Below are 21,150 nucleotides of genomic sequence, written 5' to 3'. Positions count from 1 at the left end.
GAGGTGAAGGAGGAGGTAGGGAAGGAGGTAGGAGGTGGGAAGATGTAAGAGAGGAAGTGGAGGAAGCAGAGTGGGGAGGAGTTAGGAGAGGAGGAAGGAGGGAGGAGAGGAGGCGGGAGGAGGGAGAGGAGATGGGAGAGGTGGGAGGTAGGAGAGCAGGTGGGAGTGGCAGTTCTCATCACTGAGCATGTGCAGCCTCCTGTGATCCAAACTGACACAATAACATGAAGAACAGTTGTGCCACTTTGATCGCTCGCACTCTATTGATTGGTGATTAATTGATTAATCAGTTAATCGATTAATGACAATCATCAATGATTGATTGATTGATATCCAGTTGATTGATGCTGGGACAGCAACATAAACGTAAAGGCAGGTACCAGCACCAGCTCCCGGCACCAGGAACTTGATTTAAAGGAGAACACACATGACAGACAACACGGGACAATAACCAGGTGACCTCGTGAAGGGTCTGCTAACATTAGCTTATACGTGCTGGAACCCACACAGTTCCATGATGAGATGCTCAAAATTCTCCTACAAGTCCTAGATGTTCTTTTTCCAGTGGGACTGAAAAGTTCCGTCTGGTGGCGTTTTGTTCCTGGCACTGTGGGAACTGCCTGATCACCAACCCAGCAAAGACCTGTCTGTCCAACGCTGTGTGTTTCTGCCAGAAGTGACAGTGAGCAGTGGCAGCTATGTACAGTAAACAAACCGGCCTCCTGACATGCAGCTGGCGTGGCTAAGGACACGCGGCGGCACATTTACAGTCTCGATACGGTGGAATTGATGGTGAGGCCAAGAGACCTTGGTGATCTGGGTGGTGGTGGTGGTGCTGATGGTCTCGGAGGTGACGGTCTGGGCACTCAGCAGCACTCCTGACTCCCTCTCTGCCAGGCTGTCCACCGGCTGTGGGACACACACCTTTTCACCGTTACACAAGAGAGTTCAACACACTCACACATCTGTCAGACGTAAACATGAATCGTGGGACTTGCACAGACACGTTCCTCCCACCTGGAACTGGGCCAGGACGTAAGAACCGCCTGGTGGGTTTGGAAACTTCACCTCTTTGTTTTCCCAGATTACCGATAACCTTCATAACCTCTGGAGGAGTCTGACCTGACACTGAAGTCCTTGAATACGTTCATCGTGATATGATGCAGATATACACGTGTGATGCTTCACATGCTTGTTCATGAGCACATGTATGACCTGGGAGGAGCCAGCAGGGTGGATCCAGTCTGAAGCTCAGCTTGATGTCGAGAGGCTGATGGAGGTCAGCAGAGACTACAGCTACAGCCCTGCCCTAGAGGACAGGGACCTGCTGCTGCATCCTGGAGAGGTGTTTGGGTCACCCAGGTCCCTGGAGTGTGTCTTACCTGTGCAGACTCGTAGGTGATGGTCTTGGTCTCAGTGTGGACAACAGGGACGTCCTTGTAGGCCACCGTTCCTCTGAGGGAGTTGGTAACGTCCGAGATGGTGATTGTCTGAGTCTTCAGCAGAGGAGACTGTCGAGAGAAAACACACCCTCTGAGTGTGTGTGTGTGTGTGTGTGTGTGAGTGTGAGTGTGAGAGAGAGAGTGTGTGTGTGAGAGTGTGTGAGGTAGTGTGTGTGAGTTTGTGTGAGTGTTTGCATGAGAGAGTGTGAGTGTGTGTGAGAATATGTGAGTGTGTGTGTGTGAGAAAGAGTGTGTGAGTGTGTGTGTGAGAAAGAGTGTGTGTGTGAGCGTGTGTGAGAGAGAGTTTGAGTTTCTGTGAGAGACTGTGAGAGACTGAGTTTGTGTGCGTGTGACTGTGAGAGTGTGAGTGTGTGTGAAAGAGAGGGAGTTTGTGTGTGTGTGTGAGAGAGAGAAAGTTGTGTGTGTGAGTGTGCGTGAGTGAAAGAGAGTGCTTGAGTGTGTGAGTGTGAGTGAGTGTGACAAAGTGTGAGTATACGAGAGAGTGTGTGCAAGTTTGTGTGTGTGTGAGAGAGCGATTGTTTGTGTGTGTGTGCCAGACTTTGTGTGTGTATGAGTGTGTTTGTGAGTGTAACTGTGTGTGTGTGTATGTGTGTGTTAGTGTAAGAGTGTGTGTGTGTGTGGCTGTGTGAGTGTGTGTGTGTGTGACTGTGTGATAGATTTTGTGTGTGAGTGTGAGAGAGTGTGTGACAGTGTGTTTGTGTGTGAGTGTCTGAGAGTGTGTGCATGACTCTGTTTGTGTGATTGTGTGTGTGCGTGTGTGTCTGAGACTGTGTGAGTGTGTACTGTGAGAGTGTGAGCATGACTCCATGCGTGTAAGTGTGTTTGTGTGTGAGAGTATGTGATAGAGTGAGTGTGTGTGTGTGAGACACTGTAGGTGAGCGTGTGTGTGTGTGTGTGTGTGTGTGTGTGTGTGTGCGCGCGTGCGTGTTTCTAAGACTGTGTGTGAGAGTGTGTGTGCGGGAATCTGTGTGTGTGTGTGTATTCTACCAACAGCAGCACCAAGTCACACAGACTCAAACTCCTCCCCTTCTCCCTCACAGTTTTCTTGGTAAAACAGAACCTGAGCTGCTTTTTTGACATCACAACTGTAACAATACTCTTTCACTGTGGTATTAAAAACATACTTCAACCAAAATGTGTTTTCTGCACTTCAAGTACTCAGAAACTTGTTTGAGATCACAAATGTTTTTCCTCTAGAATACAGAGGTCAGAAACCTCTTCACATCATCATCGGCCATAATCCGCATCTCCTCCATCCAGCTCTCTGCTCAATAATCCATCCATCCATCCATCCCTCAATCCATCCATCCATCCATCCACCCACCCACCCATCCATCCAACCACCTACCCACCCATCCATCCAACCACCTACCCATCCATCCATCCACCCATTCATCCACCCATTCATCCACCCATCCATCCAACCACCTACCCATCCATCCATCCACCCATTCATCCACCCATTCATCCATCCCTCCCTCCATCCCTCCATCCATCCATCTTCCCCCTCTTCTTCTGTTCAGGGTGGTGAGGGTGGAGCCTTACCCAGCAGCCTTCCCCCTGGACAGGTCACCAGTCCATGGCAGGGCCAACACATAGAGACAGACAACCATTGGCTCTCCCAGCCACACCTACGGTCAATTTAGAGTCTGGATTAACCTGGTCCCTCTTGATGTCTTTGGACTGTGGAGGAAGCTGGAGTACCAGAGAGAACCCAGCAGGAACAGGGAGAACATGGAGACTCACCCAGAAAGACCCCGTGCTGCAGCCGGGGCTCCACCCACAACCTTCTTGCTGGGGGGCCACAGTGAGGACCACTGCTCCACCGGGCCGCCTCCTCAATAACTCATCAATAATCAATATCCATCTGTCTGCTCAATAATCCACAAACTCTTGAGATCCAGCAGAAAACAAATGCAACCCTTCTGGTTCCCCTCCTGCTCATTTGCTCACTCGCGTTCTCGGCAGCGCCAGACCGGAAGCATCAGAGCTCAGCTCGTATGAACCGACCCACTGGGCTTTGATTTTGTCAGAGAAGATTCTCCTCCCTACAGAGGGTGTCGCTGACTCCGTCTCCATCTCGCCGGTTCTCTCTCCCCTCTGCCGGGCAACAGAGGAGTGTGAGAGGTGCGCATAATTGGCTCTTCGTCTTGGGTTCTCCTTCTGCCAACGCTACGAGCCTGGACCCAGTTTGCTCAGACTGCCGGGAGGATGATGCTGGTCCTGCTGGTGATGAAGACGCTGTGTCCCATTGACATGGCAAGAGGTTGAAGACCAAGAGCCAAGCCGTCCAAAACCATGTTTTACTGTGACAATGACCCCCATACGTGCATCCTGTCTGCTCGTATCCTGACATAACATGGCATTTTTGCCTTCTGCATCACAGCTGTGTTCTTTTGCCCACTGCAGCACCACAGGAACCGTCCAGCTCAGGTCTTTTCAGGTGCAGACACTCTGGGTTCAGTGGTCCGGTTTCTGTCCACACTGATTAGAACTTTCTAATAGATCTTCTCATGTTCTAGGTTTGCCACTAAGAAGGATCCTGACTGATTTACCTTGGCATTACCTCAGTGGTGCTCCCATGGAGTTCTAGAATACCTGGTCCAGCCACGACCCCGTCATCTCTTCCTGTTCTAGAAGTTTAGAGCGCATTTATTTGGACGCATCCTCATGTTGTAAGGAATGTCTTCAAATTGGGATCAACTGTCCACTGAGACTGAAGGATGACCTGAACAGATGCTAGGGTTTAAAGGTCAAGGTCAGGGAACCTCTGTAACACTGAACCCAAAGACAGCGGCCAGGCAAGAACAGGGAGCAGCCCTCTGTGTTTGGGGAGATCAATGTGAGAAGGCGCTTCAGCGAGCAGGAGAGCAACTGGAGCAGGATCAGATACCTGGCACCTTCTGCTTTGGTTTATGAGCAGGAACTCAAAACTGGCAGACTGGAGTCAGTGCAGCAGTCCATGTCCGCCGTCTGTTCCTGGGTGGGTCAGGATTGAGCACAGCTGCTTCTAGTGGAACCTGGGAGGTTCCAACTGCAGCCGTGCTACCTGACAGCTCGGTGAGCATCATGTCACGCCCAGCAGGTGCGGGACTCCTTCCCAGGTAGCGGCACCCAGAGAAGTGTCCATGACAAATCCATATTATTAGCACAAACCACGTCAAGGAAGTCAGGAGAACATGAAGGTGCTTTGCCCCCTCGCCACAGGAGCCGATTTCAACTTGCCTCCACGGTCTCATTGTTTCAGCGACAGATCAATAGATCCACAGATCAATAGATCCGCAGATCCACAGATCAATAGATCCACAGATCAATAGATCTGCAGATCCACAGATCAATAGAGCCACAGATCTACAAATCCATAGATCCACAGATCGTGATTGAGGGTCCAAGTGTGGCACGCAGTCCAGTCCAGAGTCCGGTCATTGCTGACAAACATGTTTCATGAACCTGCACCCGGGAAACTAACACTGGAGCCACGAGCAGAATCTGAACCTGCCCCAGGGAGGTCGAGGCGTGAAGTCTGTGTCTGACATATGACCCGTGTTCACGGTGCTTCGGGTCAAGACACAGAGCTTTTCAGAGGGGACCTGGTACTTCTCACCACGGTAACCAACACAATGAAGGAGAAGCTGGTTCTGGCATCACTGTTTATTCTGAGCTGTTTACCATGTGTCTGATGCAATCTATCTCACACACACACACACACACACACACACACACACACACACTGGTTACTGGTTTATTATCAGCACCAGTCTCATCCCAACACCATCCACTTTAGCCAGAGAAAAACAAACATGGTTGTGGACAGTCAGAAGCAGACATGTTGGATTTTACTCCACCTCCTGCCCCCCCGGTCAACAATCTTCACGCCCACTAACAGGGGGGTGCATACCTAGCAGACTGAACTAGTGTGACACTGTTAACTGTTCAAGGGCCTTAAGCAGAGACTCAGCAGCCTGTGTTATTAAATGTTCTGTCCACATACTGCAAAAGTCCCAGCCTCCAGGGAGGGGGTCACTCAGGGGGCTGCTGTGAGCTCCGGCGGGGCTGCGGCTGAATCACGGAGGTGATGCAGATGCGATACACCATCACAATGACCACGTATACGCAGCATGCAGACTTTATTGGAATCTTTAGATCAATAGCAGTGTTGTAAAAGTAGTAAAGACAGATTACAGGAGATCAGGTAAACATTGTACTGGTCCAGAGTCAGTCCAGGAACGGTTCTGAGCCTCATCCAGGCCACCATATAAAGCTTGACATTTCGCTGTAGATCACGGTGTAGAATTTGATATATTGATGTAAACTGAATAATATAATATGTTGATACATTCAAGCTAACATAGTTTTCATCATAACACAAACCCACAAAAATTTTGTGTGTAGTTCCACAGGAAATACGATTAAATCTAGTGGATAGAACAAAACAGAACGTCTCCAAATGTCCCTCTGTGAATCAAATCAAAGGTTTCACTCTTTCCCTCTGGCGAGTGAGCTGGTGTGTGTGTGGCATTTGGACACACACACACACACACAAACACACACACACACATACACACACACACACACACTTCAGGCTAAATATGCAACTTTTCACACTGAACAACACTTCAAAACTAGCAAAGTAACAGGATGAGGATCACACGCAGCACAGCAGAGCTGCTGCTGGACTCTGGGCGTTGCAGTCGTCAACACAAAAACTCAGTGCCACTTTCATTGCAGTCACTGGTGTCCAAATTCATCAGGTGATTTTGTCCCCCGGAGGAAGGAGCTGTATCAACAGGCTAACTAGCACCTGGTGGAACTGCTGTCTGGTCCAGCTGGTAGGAACTGTCCAGTATTCCCCCTCATTGCGGCTGCTTCTGTCCTCAACAGCAGCTCTTCCTCCTCAGCAGGTAGCGCCTATCCTGGGTCTGTTAGCGTTTTCTCTGTGCTAACAGCAGCTCAGGGAGCTAAGCTCCGTTTTGCAAACAGAAATCAAAAAATTGAACAAAAATGTTTTTTTAAAAAAAGACTGTGGAGCTGACTAGAACTAGCGACTGAATAAATCAACTAATCATGATGGCAATGACGGTTAACATGATTACTGTTTGGACTCTCAGGGCCAGATGCACTTTGAACAAAAATGGAGAAATGTTGACTTCGGTTCAGACAAATGTGGCCCAATCCAGGCTGGAATCTGTAAGTACAAGTGGATAAAATGTGAAGAAGAAATAACAGCTGCTTTGACTATGATACAAATGAGCAAAACTGGTGCTCGGAATTGTGGGAATTTCCCCTTTTTACACATGAATCATCCAACTCAACTTCTGCTTTTAGGAGGTAGAAAATCCCAACTGATGGCAGAAGTGTGTTGCCCTGCAGGTCTCAATCATACAACAGAAGGAAGATCAGTCTCTGCCTGCAAGTTTTTGAGAAACTAACGAGCAATTAGCAACGTATTAGTGGAAGCAGAAGCTAATGAATGGTAGTAGAAGCTTAAGAGTGCCAACTACCAACTATCTAAAGCCACTGCGGTCGAATGGCTCATGGAAGCCAATCCCAGTGTCATACGGGACAGATCTCCAAGACGTAATTCAAATCTTGATGCAGGTGAGTCCTTCACGAACTAAACACAAGCAGCTACCCAGTCCTGCCATGACTCCTCCCAACCATGCCGTCATCTGACTTAGTGAGCCTTCAGTTGTCCAGGTGCTCTGAGCCTGTCAGTTCTGTAGGATTGTAATTGTTTCTGAGTGAGTAAAATGGAATAAACTTGTTTTTTATTGATCCATTTCTATAGAAGAGACGTAGGCCAGGAATGTGGCTTATAGTGACATCAGAAAAGTTCATTTACAAATGTTGACTAATTACTTTTATGACTATAAATAATCATTTCTGGGTATACAGCAGTGCCTGGAAGTAAACCTGAGTGATTACAAAACTGAAGTTTACATGCGTGGTGACAAGTTTACCACCTTCATAGCTGACAGATCTCCTAGTCCCCTATGATCCAGCTAGAACCCTTCACTCCCAGGATGCAGGGTTCCTGCTGGTTCCTAGAGTTCTAACAGTAGAATGGAGCCAGAGCCTTCAGCTATCAGGCTCCCCTCCTGTGGAACCGTCTCCCAGTTCCGGTCCATGACCCAGACCCCCTCTCTAGGGTTAAGAGCACACTTAAGACCTCCTTGTTGATCAGGCTTATAGTCAGGACTGCTTAGGCTGGCCCTTAGATCTGCTGCTATAGGCTCAGACTGCTGGGATCTCCCATGATGCACTGGGCTTCTCTCTCCTCCTCCTGTCCTCATATGTGTTACTAACTCCTCTTCTTCTCCCCTCATCCCAGATCCTGGTGCTGCTGGAGGAGGCTGCAGACCTGAAGAGGGTCCAGCTGCCACCCGTAGCTCCATCTGCTCACGTCCCTGTCTGTCCATCAGTCTCTCCTCCTTTCTCCCTCTTTATCTCTGTCCCTCTCTTTCCTTCTGTCTCTCTGTCTTCCTCCATTCTCTGTCTTTGTCTCTGTCCATCAGTCTCTCCTCCTTTCTCTCCCTCTTTATCTCTGTCCCTCTCTTTCCTTCTGTCTCTCTGTCTTCCTCCATTCTCTGTCTTTGTCTCTGTCCTGCTCTCCTGCTCTCTCTCCGTCCCCACTGATCCTGGATCTGCTCCACCTTCCTGCTGGTAAAGGAAGGTTCTGGTGGCTGCTGTTGCAGGATGTGCTTGCTGATGGAGAATTGTTGGGTGGAGGTTCATTGTAGGAGGGAGGTGCTGGACCTGCTCTACTTGGAAAGAGTCAGGAGAAAACTTTGGTTGGGGTTTGGTGCCACACAAATAAACCTGACTTGACTTGACTTCCTTCTTTGAGGTCTTTGGGTCACCGTTCCATCAGAAGTCTACAGTGTTGAGATGGTAACTCTGTAGTTCTCTTACACTGAGATGATTCCTAATACTTCTACTACTTCAAGCAACAAATGTTTGAGCAGGATTTGTTTGTGCCAAGGTGAAAAGTTGCATATTGTAGCTACAGACGAACAAATAAGACTTTCAATTGTCATGCAACCAGCAGCCTTTGTCTGTACGAGGAGAGGAAGGAAACACATGCGCACAGCTGGTGTTGACTTCTGCATCTCACCAAGGAGGTGGATGGAGAAGGAAGTTTCTTCATGGGTTCTGGAAATTCTCCTGATATTCAAAAGTGAATGACAAATATTTTGTTACAATGATAATAACTAATTACACCGGTCTTATTATTTGTGACCTTCAAAGGTTAAAACAGTTCAGTAATTACTCCAACTGCAAATCATCATACAAAATACTGCATATCCTTTGTAAGACAGCAGAAACTGGATCCGTCCTGACATCAAATCATCCCAGCCAGGCCGACGTGATTGATTTGGGCTTAAGTATTTATTTATTTATGTGCCACTGGGAAAGAAAGAGAACGCTGTGATGTGTTCCTGAGAAATCTCCAGTGCTGGAATCTGACGTACAATTGGTCCGATTGTCTGCTAAAACTTGGTCCAATATCAACATGGGCGGGGCTAACGCATGTCAGTCAAGCTGCACACAGACTATCAAGAGCTTTGGTCAGTAAAAAAGGATGAAAAAGTAAACCTTGACAAACAACTTAGAAAAGGACGTTTTTGTAAAAGCAAACGCTTCCTTATGAAGACAAATCAGTGCAAACACAAATGAAAACTTCTTGTGAATAATTCTTCTTCTTCTACATGATTGAACATGAATCTCAAATCTTTTACTGAATAACTGAAGCTGGAGTTCTTAAAGCGAGACAATGTAACTTTTGAAATAAGAAATATGCCGTTCAGTCTCTGATTACTAGAAATGTAAACCAATAAAGACTTTCACTCGACGTCTTCCCCTCAGGATGTTGTTCTTCTGTTACAGGGTCCAGGCATCACATGACCAGGTCTTACTGTATAGTAGCTCATGCAGGCCCTTCACCAGGTTAAGTCACTCATCATCATCGTCCTGACGCTCTGACGTCAGGGGCCCCACCTTATAGCCATGACATAAAAAGCTGCTGGTGCAACAACAAGGCCAATGAAAGAATCGGTGGCTGGTTCTAACGCTGAGAGGTCGGAGACGACTGCGTATTTCTCAGAACCAGCTAAAATGCATCGGTCTCTGATTCAGAACCATGTATTTAAAGAAGGTGTCACTTTATTGTCGTGTGACGTGTATCTGGGCTGATAATCTGGTTGTTGTAAGGAAACATGAGGGGGTAGAAACTAGTCCACAACTGCACGGCTGGATACTGCAGTAAATGACGACAGTGGCCTCAGCATTTAGGCCTGACATCACAATGCATCAGGGTGGTCAGTGTGTGGTCACGTGTGATTGACAGACCTGCTCTGATCAGGGACGCACCTGGACGACTACGTGTCTCACATGTAACATATAGTGAGAAGTGTGTGTGTTTGCTGGCTGGTGTGTTCATGGGTCTGACAGCCAGGCTTCATCCATGGTCCTCACAAATAAACTCCTTCAACAGTGTCCGTCTGCGATGGCCGAGGCCGACACACCAGGTGTATGTGGAAGCCAGATGAATCCAGATTGTGCCTGGTTATGAGACACCTTCTAATGGCAGCTGTGGATTTTACTGGAATTATGCTTCTGTGTAGCATTAGCATGAGGAGACATTATCCTTCACTAAACACGTCAGAGGTCAGCTGACACTTCCTGTCCTGCTCCTTAGTGGACTCTGGGGCTCAACCACAAGCCTTTTCTTTTGTCAAAGTGAAACATGCATCAGCAAATACTATTGTGAGTAGTTATCTGAAAAGGTTTATACAAGAAATACATAACAGTCAGGTCAGGATTTCCCTGTCATGTTCTACTCTGTATTGCTAACCAGCTACTCCAGTAAAACACCAGTGGGGATGCAGGTGGTTCACCTGGAGGCTAGACTAGCTTTAGCCTCAGGGTTTAGCAAGCTCAAGACTGGGAAGATTCTGGGTTTGGGACCAGTGACAGGTAAACACCTACATTACTTAGCTTACTACATCTGGCATAAAACCTGGCAGTGACACTTAGAATTTCACATGGCAAAACTGATGGTTGCTGTTAATAATGAACAGTTCATCTTCACTACCTCTGTCATTTCAAGGGAGACTCAGAATTTCCAGCTGAAAATGATGATCAGCGTAAACTGCCAGGGTCCAGGGTGGACGTAAACAGCCGAAGCATGGGTTACTACACTGTTGGCTTGGTCTCAGCCAGGGTTACATGGGCTCGCTTTATGATGTGAGGGGGCTCGATAGATTGAAAGGTGCAAATATAGAGGAAGGGTATGGACTCTGAGGTAGAGGGATGCAACCATGAAAGAAGCAGTCTCTGGGTGTGCGAGGGCACCCGGGAGGACTCGATCCTCAGTCTCTTAAATGAAAGCCAGCCATAGCATGGTGAGGGCCATCACCAGCAGGCCCGACAAGAAGAAGGACATCCGGGTGTGCTGGAGCCTGGCTGGGCTTAGCTCACAAGGGGGGTCCAAGCTCTGCCCCTCATCCGGCACACTGATAGCCACCTTCATAGTGTGACCATGAGCTTGTTCTTCCTCCTCCTCTTCATCCTCCCCCTCATCAACCCAATCTATCTCACTGTCCTCCTCATCTTCTTCCAGCAGGTAGTCATGTCTGCACAGTGGCGGCTCCCCTGGTGCTGGGGACAAACTACAGGATCTTACCTTGTGTCCAGACAGAGAATGCCTCCCTCGCTGTGCTCAGCAGTGGCAGACCGAGAGAGACAGACAACAATGAACAGACACGTGGAATATGGTCAACCGACAGGAGGAGGAGGAGGGGCAGGAGGACAGGGAGATGGAGGGAAGGTACAGCAGCAGGGATGTACAGACACTTGACCTCCTGATGCTTAGATTTCAATTGCTAGCATGGAGCAACATAACATGTCACAAGCTAGAATAACCCAGCTAAGATCATACTCCAGTCCAACAGCGGTCGTCTACTTACAGGATCACATTCTCTAGACTTTCTTAACAAATCCTGGGACCTTGGGGGGGGGGCTGCAATCAAAGGTCATCTGACCCTAGCCTGAGTTTGGATTAATACCAGGATTATCAAGGTAAACTCAAGGTTTCTTGACCCCTGATGCCTCATTCTTGTGGTTCATTCCCAACCTGGTGTGAACAATTCAATTATTACTGGTAAAAATGATGAGTTGTGAAGACACTCACCTAAGAACTAAGAAACGACATGTCAGGCTCAGGTGATTTCAATCAATCAATCTTCTCAAACTGCAGTTGCATCTTGTGTGAGTTCCCTTAGCATCCCTATGATGTATTTGCTCCTGTTGAAAGGAGTCATGGCAGAAGCCAACCATCTGGACTCTTTGGAACATGAGAGGACAGGAGCTCTAGTACTGTCGTAAAGGTACTGTGTGGCTGCACCAGCTCAGGTAGCCAACTCTTACCTCAAGATGGTTGCTCTCTATTAATAACATGAGAGTTGTCATGCCCACTGACTGCTTTGCTGAGGGATATATTCTCCATACAGACACTGGACTGCCGTACAGTAATACAGCAGCTGCAAGGCTCTGCGTCCTGGTGTGGGCCATGCCGATGAAAGCAACGCTGCAAAGGCTTAAGATGATATTCTCTCTGGCAAGTTGAGATGGATCCCAGGCTTGAGAGAAGAGCAGTGACCAAGGGTTCTAGTGACCAAACCCTAAAGCTGGTGATCGTCTGGTCAGCTAATGTAACAAGACACAGAGGGTCTGCAAGCTCTGGTTAAAGCTGTGGGCATGAAACTGTTTCTTTATTCTTGCTTTTCACAAGTCAAAAACCTTGTCACACTGGTGAAATTAGCAGGTTTTAATGTTGCTCCATGACCACAGTCAAATCTGCACTCTGGCTGCCTGCGAAGAGGCCTGGCTCTTTGGTGCTGGGACAGTGAGGACGGCTGGTACCCTGAAGTCCGGAGTTCCAGACCAGGGTGGTCTGCTACAGGGTGACTTCAGTCACGGCAGCATGGGGGACAGTGATGATGTTTCTGTTTTACGTGGAACAAATGTTGGATTGTATCAATGTGTCAATTCAGACGTTTGGGATTGTCATGCTCGGGTAACTATGGTTACCAGCGGAGGTGACAGGCTTTCACTGTCTCCATATACGTTGTTGACAGCGGAGTTCCGACCGCTCATTGTATAAGAACCTGAGACTGAAATGATCCGGGTTCTGAGCTCACATCTATTGGCACTGGAGCCAACACAGGCCTAATCTACGACGGAGTCACATGACCAGGAAGTCCACACCAATGAAAGCAGTTCTCATTGCAGAGGAAGGCCAGTGAAGGGTGAGCCAGCTGGTGACTGTGCCTACAGGTGATGCTACATCTGGTTAGGTGATGGTTTTAAGTCCCCTACACAGACGACATCACAAATGCAATGATGCCAGAATAACTGGCGCTCAGGGCTGCGCTCAGGGCTTCAGGAAAGTTTTGATAATGGAAGAAGCTTTTCAGCCTTTCCCACGTGAGGAAGTGACAATCTGTGTATGTCCACCACGACGCTGTGAAAGCCTGATAAGAACAATGTTTCTTATAATGAGATTCATTTATTATAAAGTGACTGTCGTACTCTCAACTGATCAGAGGCTATGTGATAATCAAAGCTCAGTGACTTCCACTATCAGCCATCGTGCCCTCCCCCGTATCACAGGAGTTATCACAGACAGGAATCCCAGCACATCACTGGTCATTAAACACACACAACCAATAATTAATCAGAGTATGACCTTTAGCTGAGTTACTCCCACAGCCAGACAGACAGTGAGGGATGCTGCGGTGTGAAGGACCATGGCAGGCAGGTACAGTGCAGCGGCAGCGGGGATTACAGAGGACTAATATGGTGTCTCCACTGGATGGAGATTTAGAGAAGGCAGTCTCTGTCAATGCATTTTGACAGTGCAAAGTCTCCTAAATACAGCAGAATGGGAGAAATGACAGCAATGTCATCTCCACTACTTCACACTGGTTAACAGTCTGCCAGTTATCGTGGCTTCTGAGCGAAAAGGAGGAGTTTGACACGCATCAAATCTAAAGTGACCGCTTGGCGATGACGACTTGCACGCAATGCCAGATCTCTGATTAGCCTGCAAGAACAGCTCCAATGTATCGAGGAACTTGTGTAAGGTGATGCAATGGAGACTTTTTCTACTTCTTGTCTGTCATCATAATTCCAAACACTCACCATTAATACGACAACAACAAAATAATGGAGTGTTGATCAAGAAGGAGAATGATGTTATTGTGCTGGACCTTCTGTCAGGGTGGGAGTCATGGGTAGAAGAGAGCCAGAGGGGAACACTGGCAGGCCGGAGGACTGAGATCCTCGCTGACCTTTACACTCACGGTCCAGACACACAAGAGGAGAGGAGGGTGGAGCCTGAAAGGAGGAGGGTGGGGCCTGAGAAGAGGAGGATGGAGCAGGTGAGATGTAGGAGACAGGCCTGAGCTTTAGGGTGGGAATGGACAGCAGAGATAGAGGACAGGGACACAGATAGATAGAGACAGGGGGATTAGAGGATGAGATAGAGGTGGGGAGGCAGTTTTTGGCTAGTATTCATTGATCTTTAGCTTGTTTTCCAGTTTCCTTTGGTTCTTCAGTCTTCAACCCATCAAATCAGGTAAAAGACTCGTGCAAAGAAGTCATGAGAAGAAAGTGAGCCATGCTGCTGATCGCTGATCAAGCAAGATGAGGAAGCTTGGAGCAGCCAGCCATAAAGCAAGCCAGAGGTCAGGGGTCGCGGGTACGTGATTCAAGATGGTGCACCAATAAACACATCAATATGCTTCAAACGGTGATAAAAACCCTTCAACACCAATTCTGGACACTTTGTATTCCTGAAACTGACAAAACACCGGGGTTCCCTTTGAGGAATCTCTCCAAAAGTGTGTGTTCTCATCTCAGTGTGTCAGCTGGAACCTGAGTGTTCTCGTCCCGTGGCCCCTCACGACAGCAGTCATCACCTTTGACCTCCTTCTGACAACAGCTCATTTGAACTACTTAGTTTGTAGCATACTGAATTCTTATGTCTACAGTGGAGCACAAACTGAGGTCAGAGGTCATAGCCTTTGGTAGCCCTGTTCCATCAAGATAAGCTGGGCAGTGCTGACCTCCTCTAGGCTCCTGAGTCAGAAAGCACCAGCACCAGAACTAAGGGTTCTGTAAAAAGCTACAACTGTAATCTGCATCTTACACACACACACACACACACACACACACACACACACACACACACACACACACACACACACACACACACACACAAACTCATGCTGAAGCAGCGTGGGAATGACAAAAGCCAAAAAGCCAACAGCACCACCAAGTGGATGGTTATTGCAGTACACTAATGTGGACATGGGTCAAGTTGTACTATATACTGTACATGCTTAACGTAGTACATGTGTGGGTTTTTACCACTCATGTGTATTTATCATTTAAAACCCTTGAAATGCTGTGAATGTCTGAAGTCTAATATCTGGTCAGTACAAAGTACAAATGTTTCAAGACCATTCTTTTGTGTCAGTATTATTCTTTGTAATTCATGTGGTAATACACAAAAAAAAAAACTACATCCCATGGAAGGACCCTGTCTGAGCCTGCTGAACCTCTGAAAATCTCGGTGGTGTTTCTAAGCTAATACATATCACTAATATTTGTAGCAACTGTGAGTTAATTCATCTGACGGATGGTGCCAGCTGCTCAGGGGGCAGCAGCTGAGGACAGCCGACTGAGCTCTGTCTGTGTGGGCCAGCTGGTTTTATCCTCCACTGAAATGTGGAATTCACGTGGGGGCATCTTTGCCCCTTTGCTCTTGTGATATTTGGCTGAAGCTTTCGATGCTCACCAGTGTCGAACTACAGCAAAACTGATAGTTGGGGGAAAAATTGCTGTAACCAACTATTAACCCTTTGGCTGTGACCCTAACCTACCGGTAGATTTCCAATGGGGGACCCGGTGCAGAGCACCCATCCAGTACCTGCTGCTGTGTGCATCTGCTGTGTCTGCCCCAGTTTTTGCTGGGTTCCCACCCCTCCCATTCTGTGTGTGTGTTGTCTGTCATCGCCTGTGGGGGGTGGGCATGGCTTCTGATTCACTTCTCCAAAATACTTTTACTTTTTGGAGAAATAGTGTTCATATTTAACAGTTTTGTTCAGGTCTTACAGTTTGGTACGCACTCAAAACTGAATCATCCAAGTTGTTAAATTTATAAAACTGAAAAATTGTAAGTCTTGTTTCCTCAGGATATGTAGAAATGGACACATTTATAGTGCAGATGCTGTGTAGTTTTTCTCAACTACGGAGTTCTTCTACTTACAACCAAGGGGGTTTTAGCTCTAGTTTAGTTGCTGAGCATCGTTTCTAGTTTCTAAAGGTATTTTTCCACCACAGGAACTCTGGACACTGGCGGTGCAAACATTTACCAAAGTGACCCCCTAATTTATGCAGTGGTCAAACATAGAATGAGTCCAGTTAGGGCCATGCTGGCACAGCTCAGAAGAACTTGGCCCCCAGGAGTCAGACATTTCTCCCCCAACACAGCTGTGAAAGAAATTCAACTGTGGTCACGACCTGCTCCAAGGCCCCGGAGTCTCTGTAGTGGAAAAGACCAGAGCTGGGTCATACATGTGCGGTAAAGCATCCACCCAAACAGGTGCAAGCCAGCGGGGGAGGTGTCAGGCACAGTTTGTAGTCGTAAATGTCCAGCAAAGCTTGTAGCATGCAACAGAAATGAAAACGCCAGTGTGGGAAGCATTTGAAGGTGAACTGGCAAATGTCTGCTCAGTAACGACCGCTGTTGGAGCCTCGCGACGTGGGCACTACTCACCGCTGGCTGCAGCTGGCCGTTGATGCTCGCTGTGCGGAAGGGCGAGTTGGTGGACAGACGCTTGTCCCACTCACTGGGTCGAGGGTCTGGGACCGACTCCATAAAGCTCCTCTTCAGCTCACTGATGCTCGTGTGGTGGCGCATGATCTCAGTCTGGGTCTTATCCACGTCCTTCAACCACAGAAGAACAGTCGAGTCAGGTGACCACCAGGTGGATAAGATGGGACAGAGCGATGGAGTGAGATGGAATGAGAGTGAGACGGCCACCTGGCGGAAGGGGTTGCCAGCCAGGGAGTCCAACTACAGCTCATGTCTTGGTGTTTGGCTGTTTGCACACTGACACTGTGGGGACTCGCCCTCCTTATGGGGACATAATGCAAATTATAGTGTGACGCCTTGGATTCGAGTAAAATTAAAGTGGGGATTAAGCTACAGTTAGGATTAAATTCAAATTAGGTTAGGGTTAAAGTTAGGATGAGGTTGTTAAATTGAGGATAAGACAAAAGTTGGGATCAGGTTAAAGTTAGGATTTGTTGAGAGTGTTCTGGGTGAGGTTAGGGTTCGTCTCTGGGAAATAAATGTAAATCAGTGTGAACCCCCCGCCTGAAACAGAACCATCACATGACCCCTTCAGTTAATTTTGGACAAGAAATCTCTATAATCATATTTACACTGCTGACTATGCGCGTGCATGTAGTACCTGTATTCTCTTGAGGTATTTGGTGTGACCTGCTTTGATGGTATGAATTTATTACTGTGGCATCAACAAATACAAAATATAGTAAATTAATCACCAGATGGTTTCAAATAAGTTGATGTCCAGTTACATGTGTGTATCTCTATCTATCCATCTATCTATCTATCTATCTATCATCTATCTATCTATCATCCATCCATCTATCTATCTATCTATCTATCTATCTATCTATCTATCCATCTATCTATCTATCTATCTATCTATCTATCTATCTATCTATCTATCTGTCTATGGAGGGATGGAGGGTTGGGGGAATGGATGATGGATAGAGGGATGGAGAGTTTGATGGATGGAGGGAGGGATGGACGCAGGAATGGGGGGATGGAGAGATGGATGGAGGGATGAAAGGCAGGAGGGATGGATTGATGGAGGGATGTAGGAAGGGATGGAGGGAGGGATAGAGGATGGATTGAGGAATGGATGGATGGATGGATGGAGGATGGAAGGAGGGATGAGAGATGGAAGGCGGGAGGGATGGATTGATGGAGGGATGGAGGAATGGATGGAGGGAGGGATGGAGGGAGGGATGGAGGGAGGATGGAGGGAGGGATCGAGGAATGGATGGAGGGAGGGATGAGGGAGTGAGGGATGGAGGGAGGGATGGAGGGAGTGAGGGATGGAGGGAGGGATGGAGGGAGTGAGGGATGGAGGGAGGGATGGAGGGAGGGATGGAGGTACCCCAGTAACAGGGAGGAGTCTCTAAGCACTGCTACGTTGGACACAGGGACCATGGAGGAGAGAGAACATGACACTGAGACATTCATGAAACGTTCTCATGCACAAGTGTTGTCATGTCATGTTGAATGTTCTCAAGTGAAATGTTAGATGTGAATGTCTTTGCCATCCTGAGTGATTGACTGTTACCATGGATACATCATAGATGTCTGGGGGAGGAGTTACAAGTAACCATCAGGCTTTGCTTCCTGTCTGCTCATTCCCAGAGTCGAAGTTGAGGGACAACTGCTTGTGCTTGAGAAGATTCATGAGCGCCGGCAGGTGAGAGCGAACTGTGACGAACACGACTGGGAACCAGTGGCGAGCTGGGAGCAGCAGCTGGTGAGGCCTCGACTAGCTGACAGAGCCATGAAAGATGTCCTGTCTTTCACCAGCATCTCTCCTAATGCTGGTGAGAACTCGCTGGCGACTGTGGACTAAGACGCTGCTCTAGATCACCTGGGATGATGTCATGGTTTGAGCAGGTCACTCTGATCTCATCAGATCAACTCTTTGTTTTCCATGAAACAACAGAAAAAGTCAAGCTCATGTTTTTGCAACAATTTGTTCATGTAACAACTATTTTCTTATCTTTTGTAACAGTTCAGGCTAAAAGTCCATTTCCAACACTTCTAAAACTGACTTTGATGTCTGGGTGTCATCTGGCGACCCCCCCCTCGGGGTCGCTGGGACGCCCCCTGCTCTGCTGAGCGTCTCTACAAAGTTCATGCACCTGATGTTTGGAGAACTACCAAGCACGACTTCAAGAGCTGCAGGCCCAGTTCACCACTCGAGCAGGGAACATTCACACATTCACCAGATGAAAACGTAGAAGTGAAACTACTTGCATGAGAATCAGAGAGGAAAATAGTGCATGCCAAGCCTTGGGGGCGGAGCTGGAATCAAGGCAGTAAATGGAGAAACACACAAGAGTCAAAATAAACACAGCAGCCACAGAAATTCCCAGCAGGCAGAGAAACATGACGGACGGACGGACGGACGGACGCGTGACGACTGAAGATACAAACCTCCAGCATCAAATTGCTATGTCTGATATAAATAGTCTCCCCCTCCAGTTTCTTTGCTCTTTTCTGTGGAGAACGGAGGGAAAGGAACAGCAGGTTGGAATCAAACAGAATCAAATCGAACGGCTGAATCTCTGACATGTCACTGAGCAGCTGCAACCATGGCGACAGCATCATCCACAAAACAAAGGAGCATGAAGACAGGTGAGGATCCAGGTGAACCCCCAACACACACACACACACACGCGCACACACACACACACACACACACACACACACACACACACACACACACACACACACACACACACACACACACACACACACACGGGTGCCATGCTGCATGCTGCAGTGGAGGAGACAGGAGTCTGTTTGTCTTGACTGTGCCTGCAGCAGCAACTTCCAACATTTACATATCCAGAAATAATTCACATTCATTTATCACGATTTTCATGTCTCATCCCTGCTGGGGAAAATTATATTCAGGAATATCAAAATTAGATTCAATTTGAATTTAAAAAATTATCCAAGTATGAAACCTCAAATCAATGTACACATAAAGGACAAGATCCTACTTTGTTTTAGAAATTCACTGTGAAAAATGGGGATATTTTCTGAGTCTGAGATGAAACCAGACTGCATGCATGGATCAACAGCTCATTATTACTTCGTTACACCGGCTTTGCCTCTGAAATATTTATACTTCATGTGGACACAATGTTAGTTATTCATGCTTTTATTCAATATTCCCACAATGTTCCCATGATTTTACTCCAACATTCCCATGATATTCCCATGACGTTCCCAAGCCTCTGAGGTCAATTCTCAGGACAACAGGCAGAACCACACACTGACTCGGTGCCAACACGATCCACAGCACACGTTCTTGTTCTCTCTTATGCTGCTTCTTATTTATATTTAGAGAACGTGTCCAGGGGGAGTTAAATATCAACTTTTCCACTAAACTGGAAAATGTCAGGAAACATTTCATATTCATGAGCAAATTCAGGAGCTATAAAATGTGTGATTAGATTTTGAAACACCGCTGCATCTGGAACAACTGGATCCATTCCTTCTATCTGGTATAAACAGCGAAGACTACAAACTACATGGCAGAAGCTTATGAGGCAATAAACAAGACAAACAGGAAGTGATGTCATCAGAAGCCTCTCCGGCTGTTTTTTCATACATTCACATCTGGAAGTATATGAACTATGAAAAAAAGGTTTTCTGAATGAAGAACAAAGCTGCAGCGGGTGACTTCCTCCGAATGACAATTATCAAGGCGTGAGTGGTGTCCGAGCCACGAGCACGCACGGAACGCCTCGCATCTCTGCCAGACAACAGGGAGGAAATGAGGGGGCTGAGGGCGTGCAGCAGGGGCAGTACAGGCAGTGACTCAGCAAAGCATGCTAACCTTCCTCACTCGCATCGTCTCCGTCTTTCCTTTGTCCTGAGGAGAGTTCTGCGCCGCCACAGGAGAGAAGCACGAGGTTTGAGTTATGCTGCTGCCTCCAGCCGACCCAAACAAAGCACACGTGCATGAAAAACTGTCATGTGACCTCAAGTCTCAACTTCATGAAAAAACTTTGCCTGGATATGAAAACTTCATGTGACCCAGTAACGATCAGTCAATGACAAAGGCTAGGCTGGAGAATTACTACAGTACTTCTACGCACTCACCGCTGTGTACTTTCTAACCATAGTTTCATTCATCGGATACTTGCTGACTCACTACAGTTCACGACGGCACCAAGAATATTTCACTATCAGTGAACTTCTAATTTGAGGTAGTTGAAAGTGTTACTTCTCCCAAATACTGCATATCAATAATAATAATAATAATAATAATAATAATAATAATAATGATAATAATAATAATAATAATAATAATACAACTAATTGTAGTGTTCAGCTCACTTAAATGATTTTCTAGCTTGAAGCTAACAGAGATTGAGGGCCAAACCAGAGGAGTTCTACTTAGTTCTAATCTTCCCAGCTTGATGGGGGACTGGATGGTAGACTGGTTCATGGGAGGGGAGGCAGGGAGTGCGAGCCAGCTTGATGGGGGACTGGATGGTAGACTGGTTCATGGGAGGGGAGGCAGGGAGTGCGAGCCAGCTTGATGGGGGACTGGATGGTAGACTGGTTCATGGGAGGGGAGGCAGGGAGAGCGAGCCAGCTTGATGGGGGACTGGATGGTAGACTGGTTCATGGGAGGGGAGGCAGGGAGAGCGAGCCAGCTTGATGGGGGACTGGATGGTAGACTGGTTCATGGGAGGGGAGGCAGGGAGTGCGAGCCAGCTTGATGGGGGACTGGATGGTAGACTGGTTCATGGGAGGGGA

At 47.5% G+C, this 21,150-nt stretch overlaps 1 protein-coding gene across 14 annotated transcripts in view; it reads right to left on the bottom strand.

Moving 5' to 3' along the window:
* The window catches only part of epb41a (erythrocyte membrane protein band 4.1a), a 76,800-nt gene that overhangs the window by 6,348 nt on the left and 49,302 nt on the right, over window positions 1–21,150 (bottom strand). For 3 of the 14 annotated variants that reach the window (XM_086194176.1, XM_086194175.1, XM_086194177.1), the window contains exons 14-19: window positions 20,222–20,269; window positions 18,808–18,870; window positions 18,628–18,675; window positions 16,309–16,479; window positions 1,383–1,511; window positions 808–924 (exon numbers count right to left, since the gene is read on the bottom strand). In XM_086194176.1, the coding sequence (XP_086050302.1) occupies window positions 808–924; window positions 1,383–1,511; window positions 16,309–16,479; window positions 18,628–18,675; window positions 18,808–18,870; window positions 20,222–20,269 (576 nt within the window). The remainder of the gene's footprint in view (window positions 1–807; window positions 925–1,382; window positions 1,512–16,308; window positions 16,480–18,627; window positions 18,676–18,807; window positions 18,871–20,221; window positions 20,270–21,150) is intronic. The other 11 variants (XM_086194178.1, XM_086194179.1, XM_086194181.1 and 8 more) reach the window with 8 other exon arrangements.

This window comes from Aulostomus chinensis, chromosome 22, assembly GCF_037954235.1.
Source record: "Aulostomus chinensis isolate RoL2024-O1b breed Wild chromosome 22, RoL_Achi_v1.0, whole genome shotgun sequence".
NCBI classification, from domain to species: domain Eukaryota; kingdom Metazoa; phylum Chordata; class Actinopteri; order Syngnathiformes; family Aulostomidae; genus Aulostomus; species Aulostomus chinensis.
Note: the sequence above shows the minus strand (reverse complement) of the source record. Positions and strands in the feature narration are given on the sequence as shown.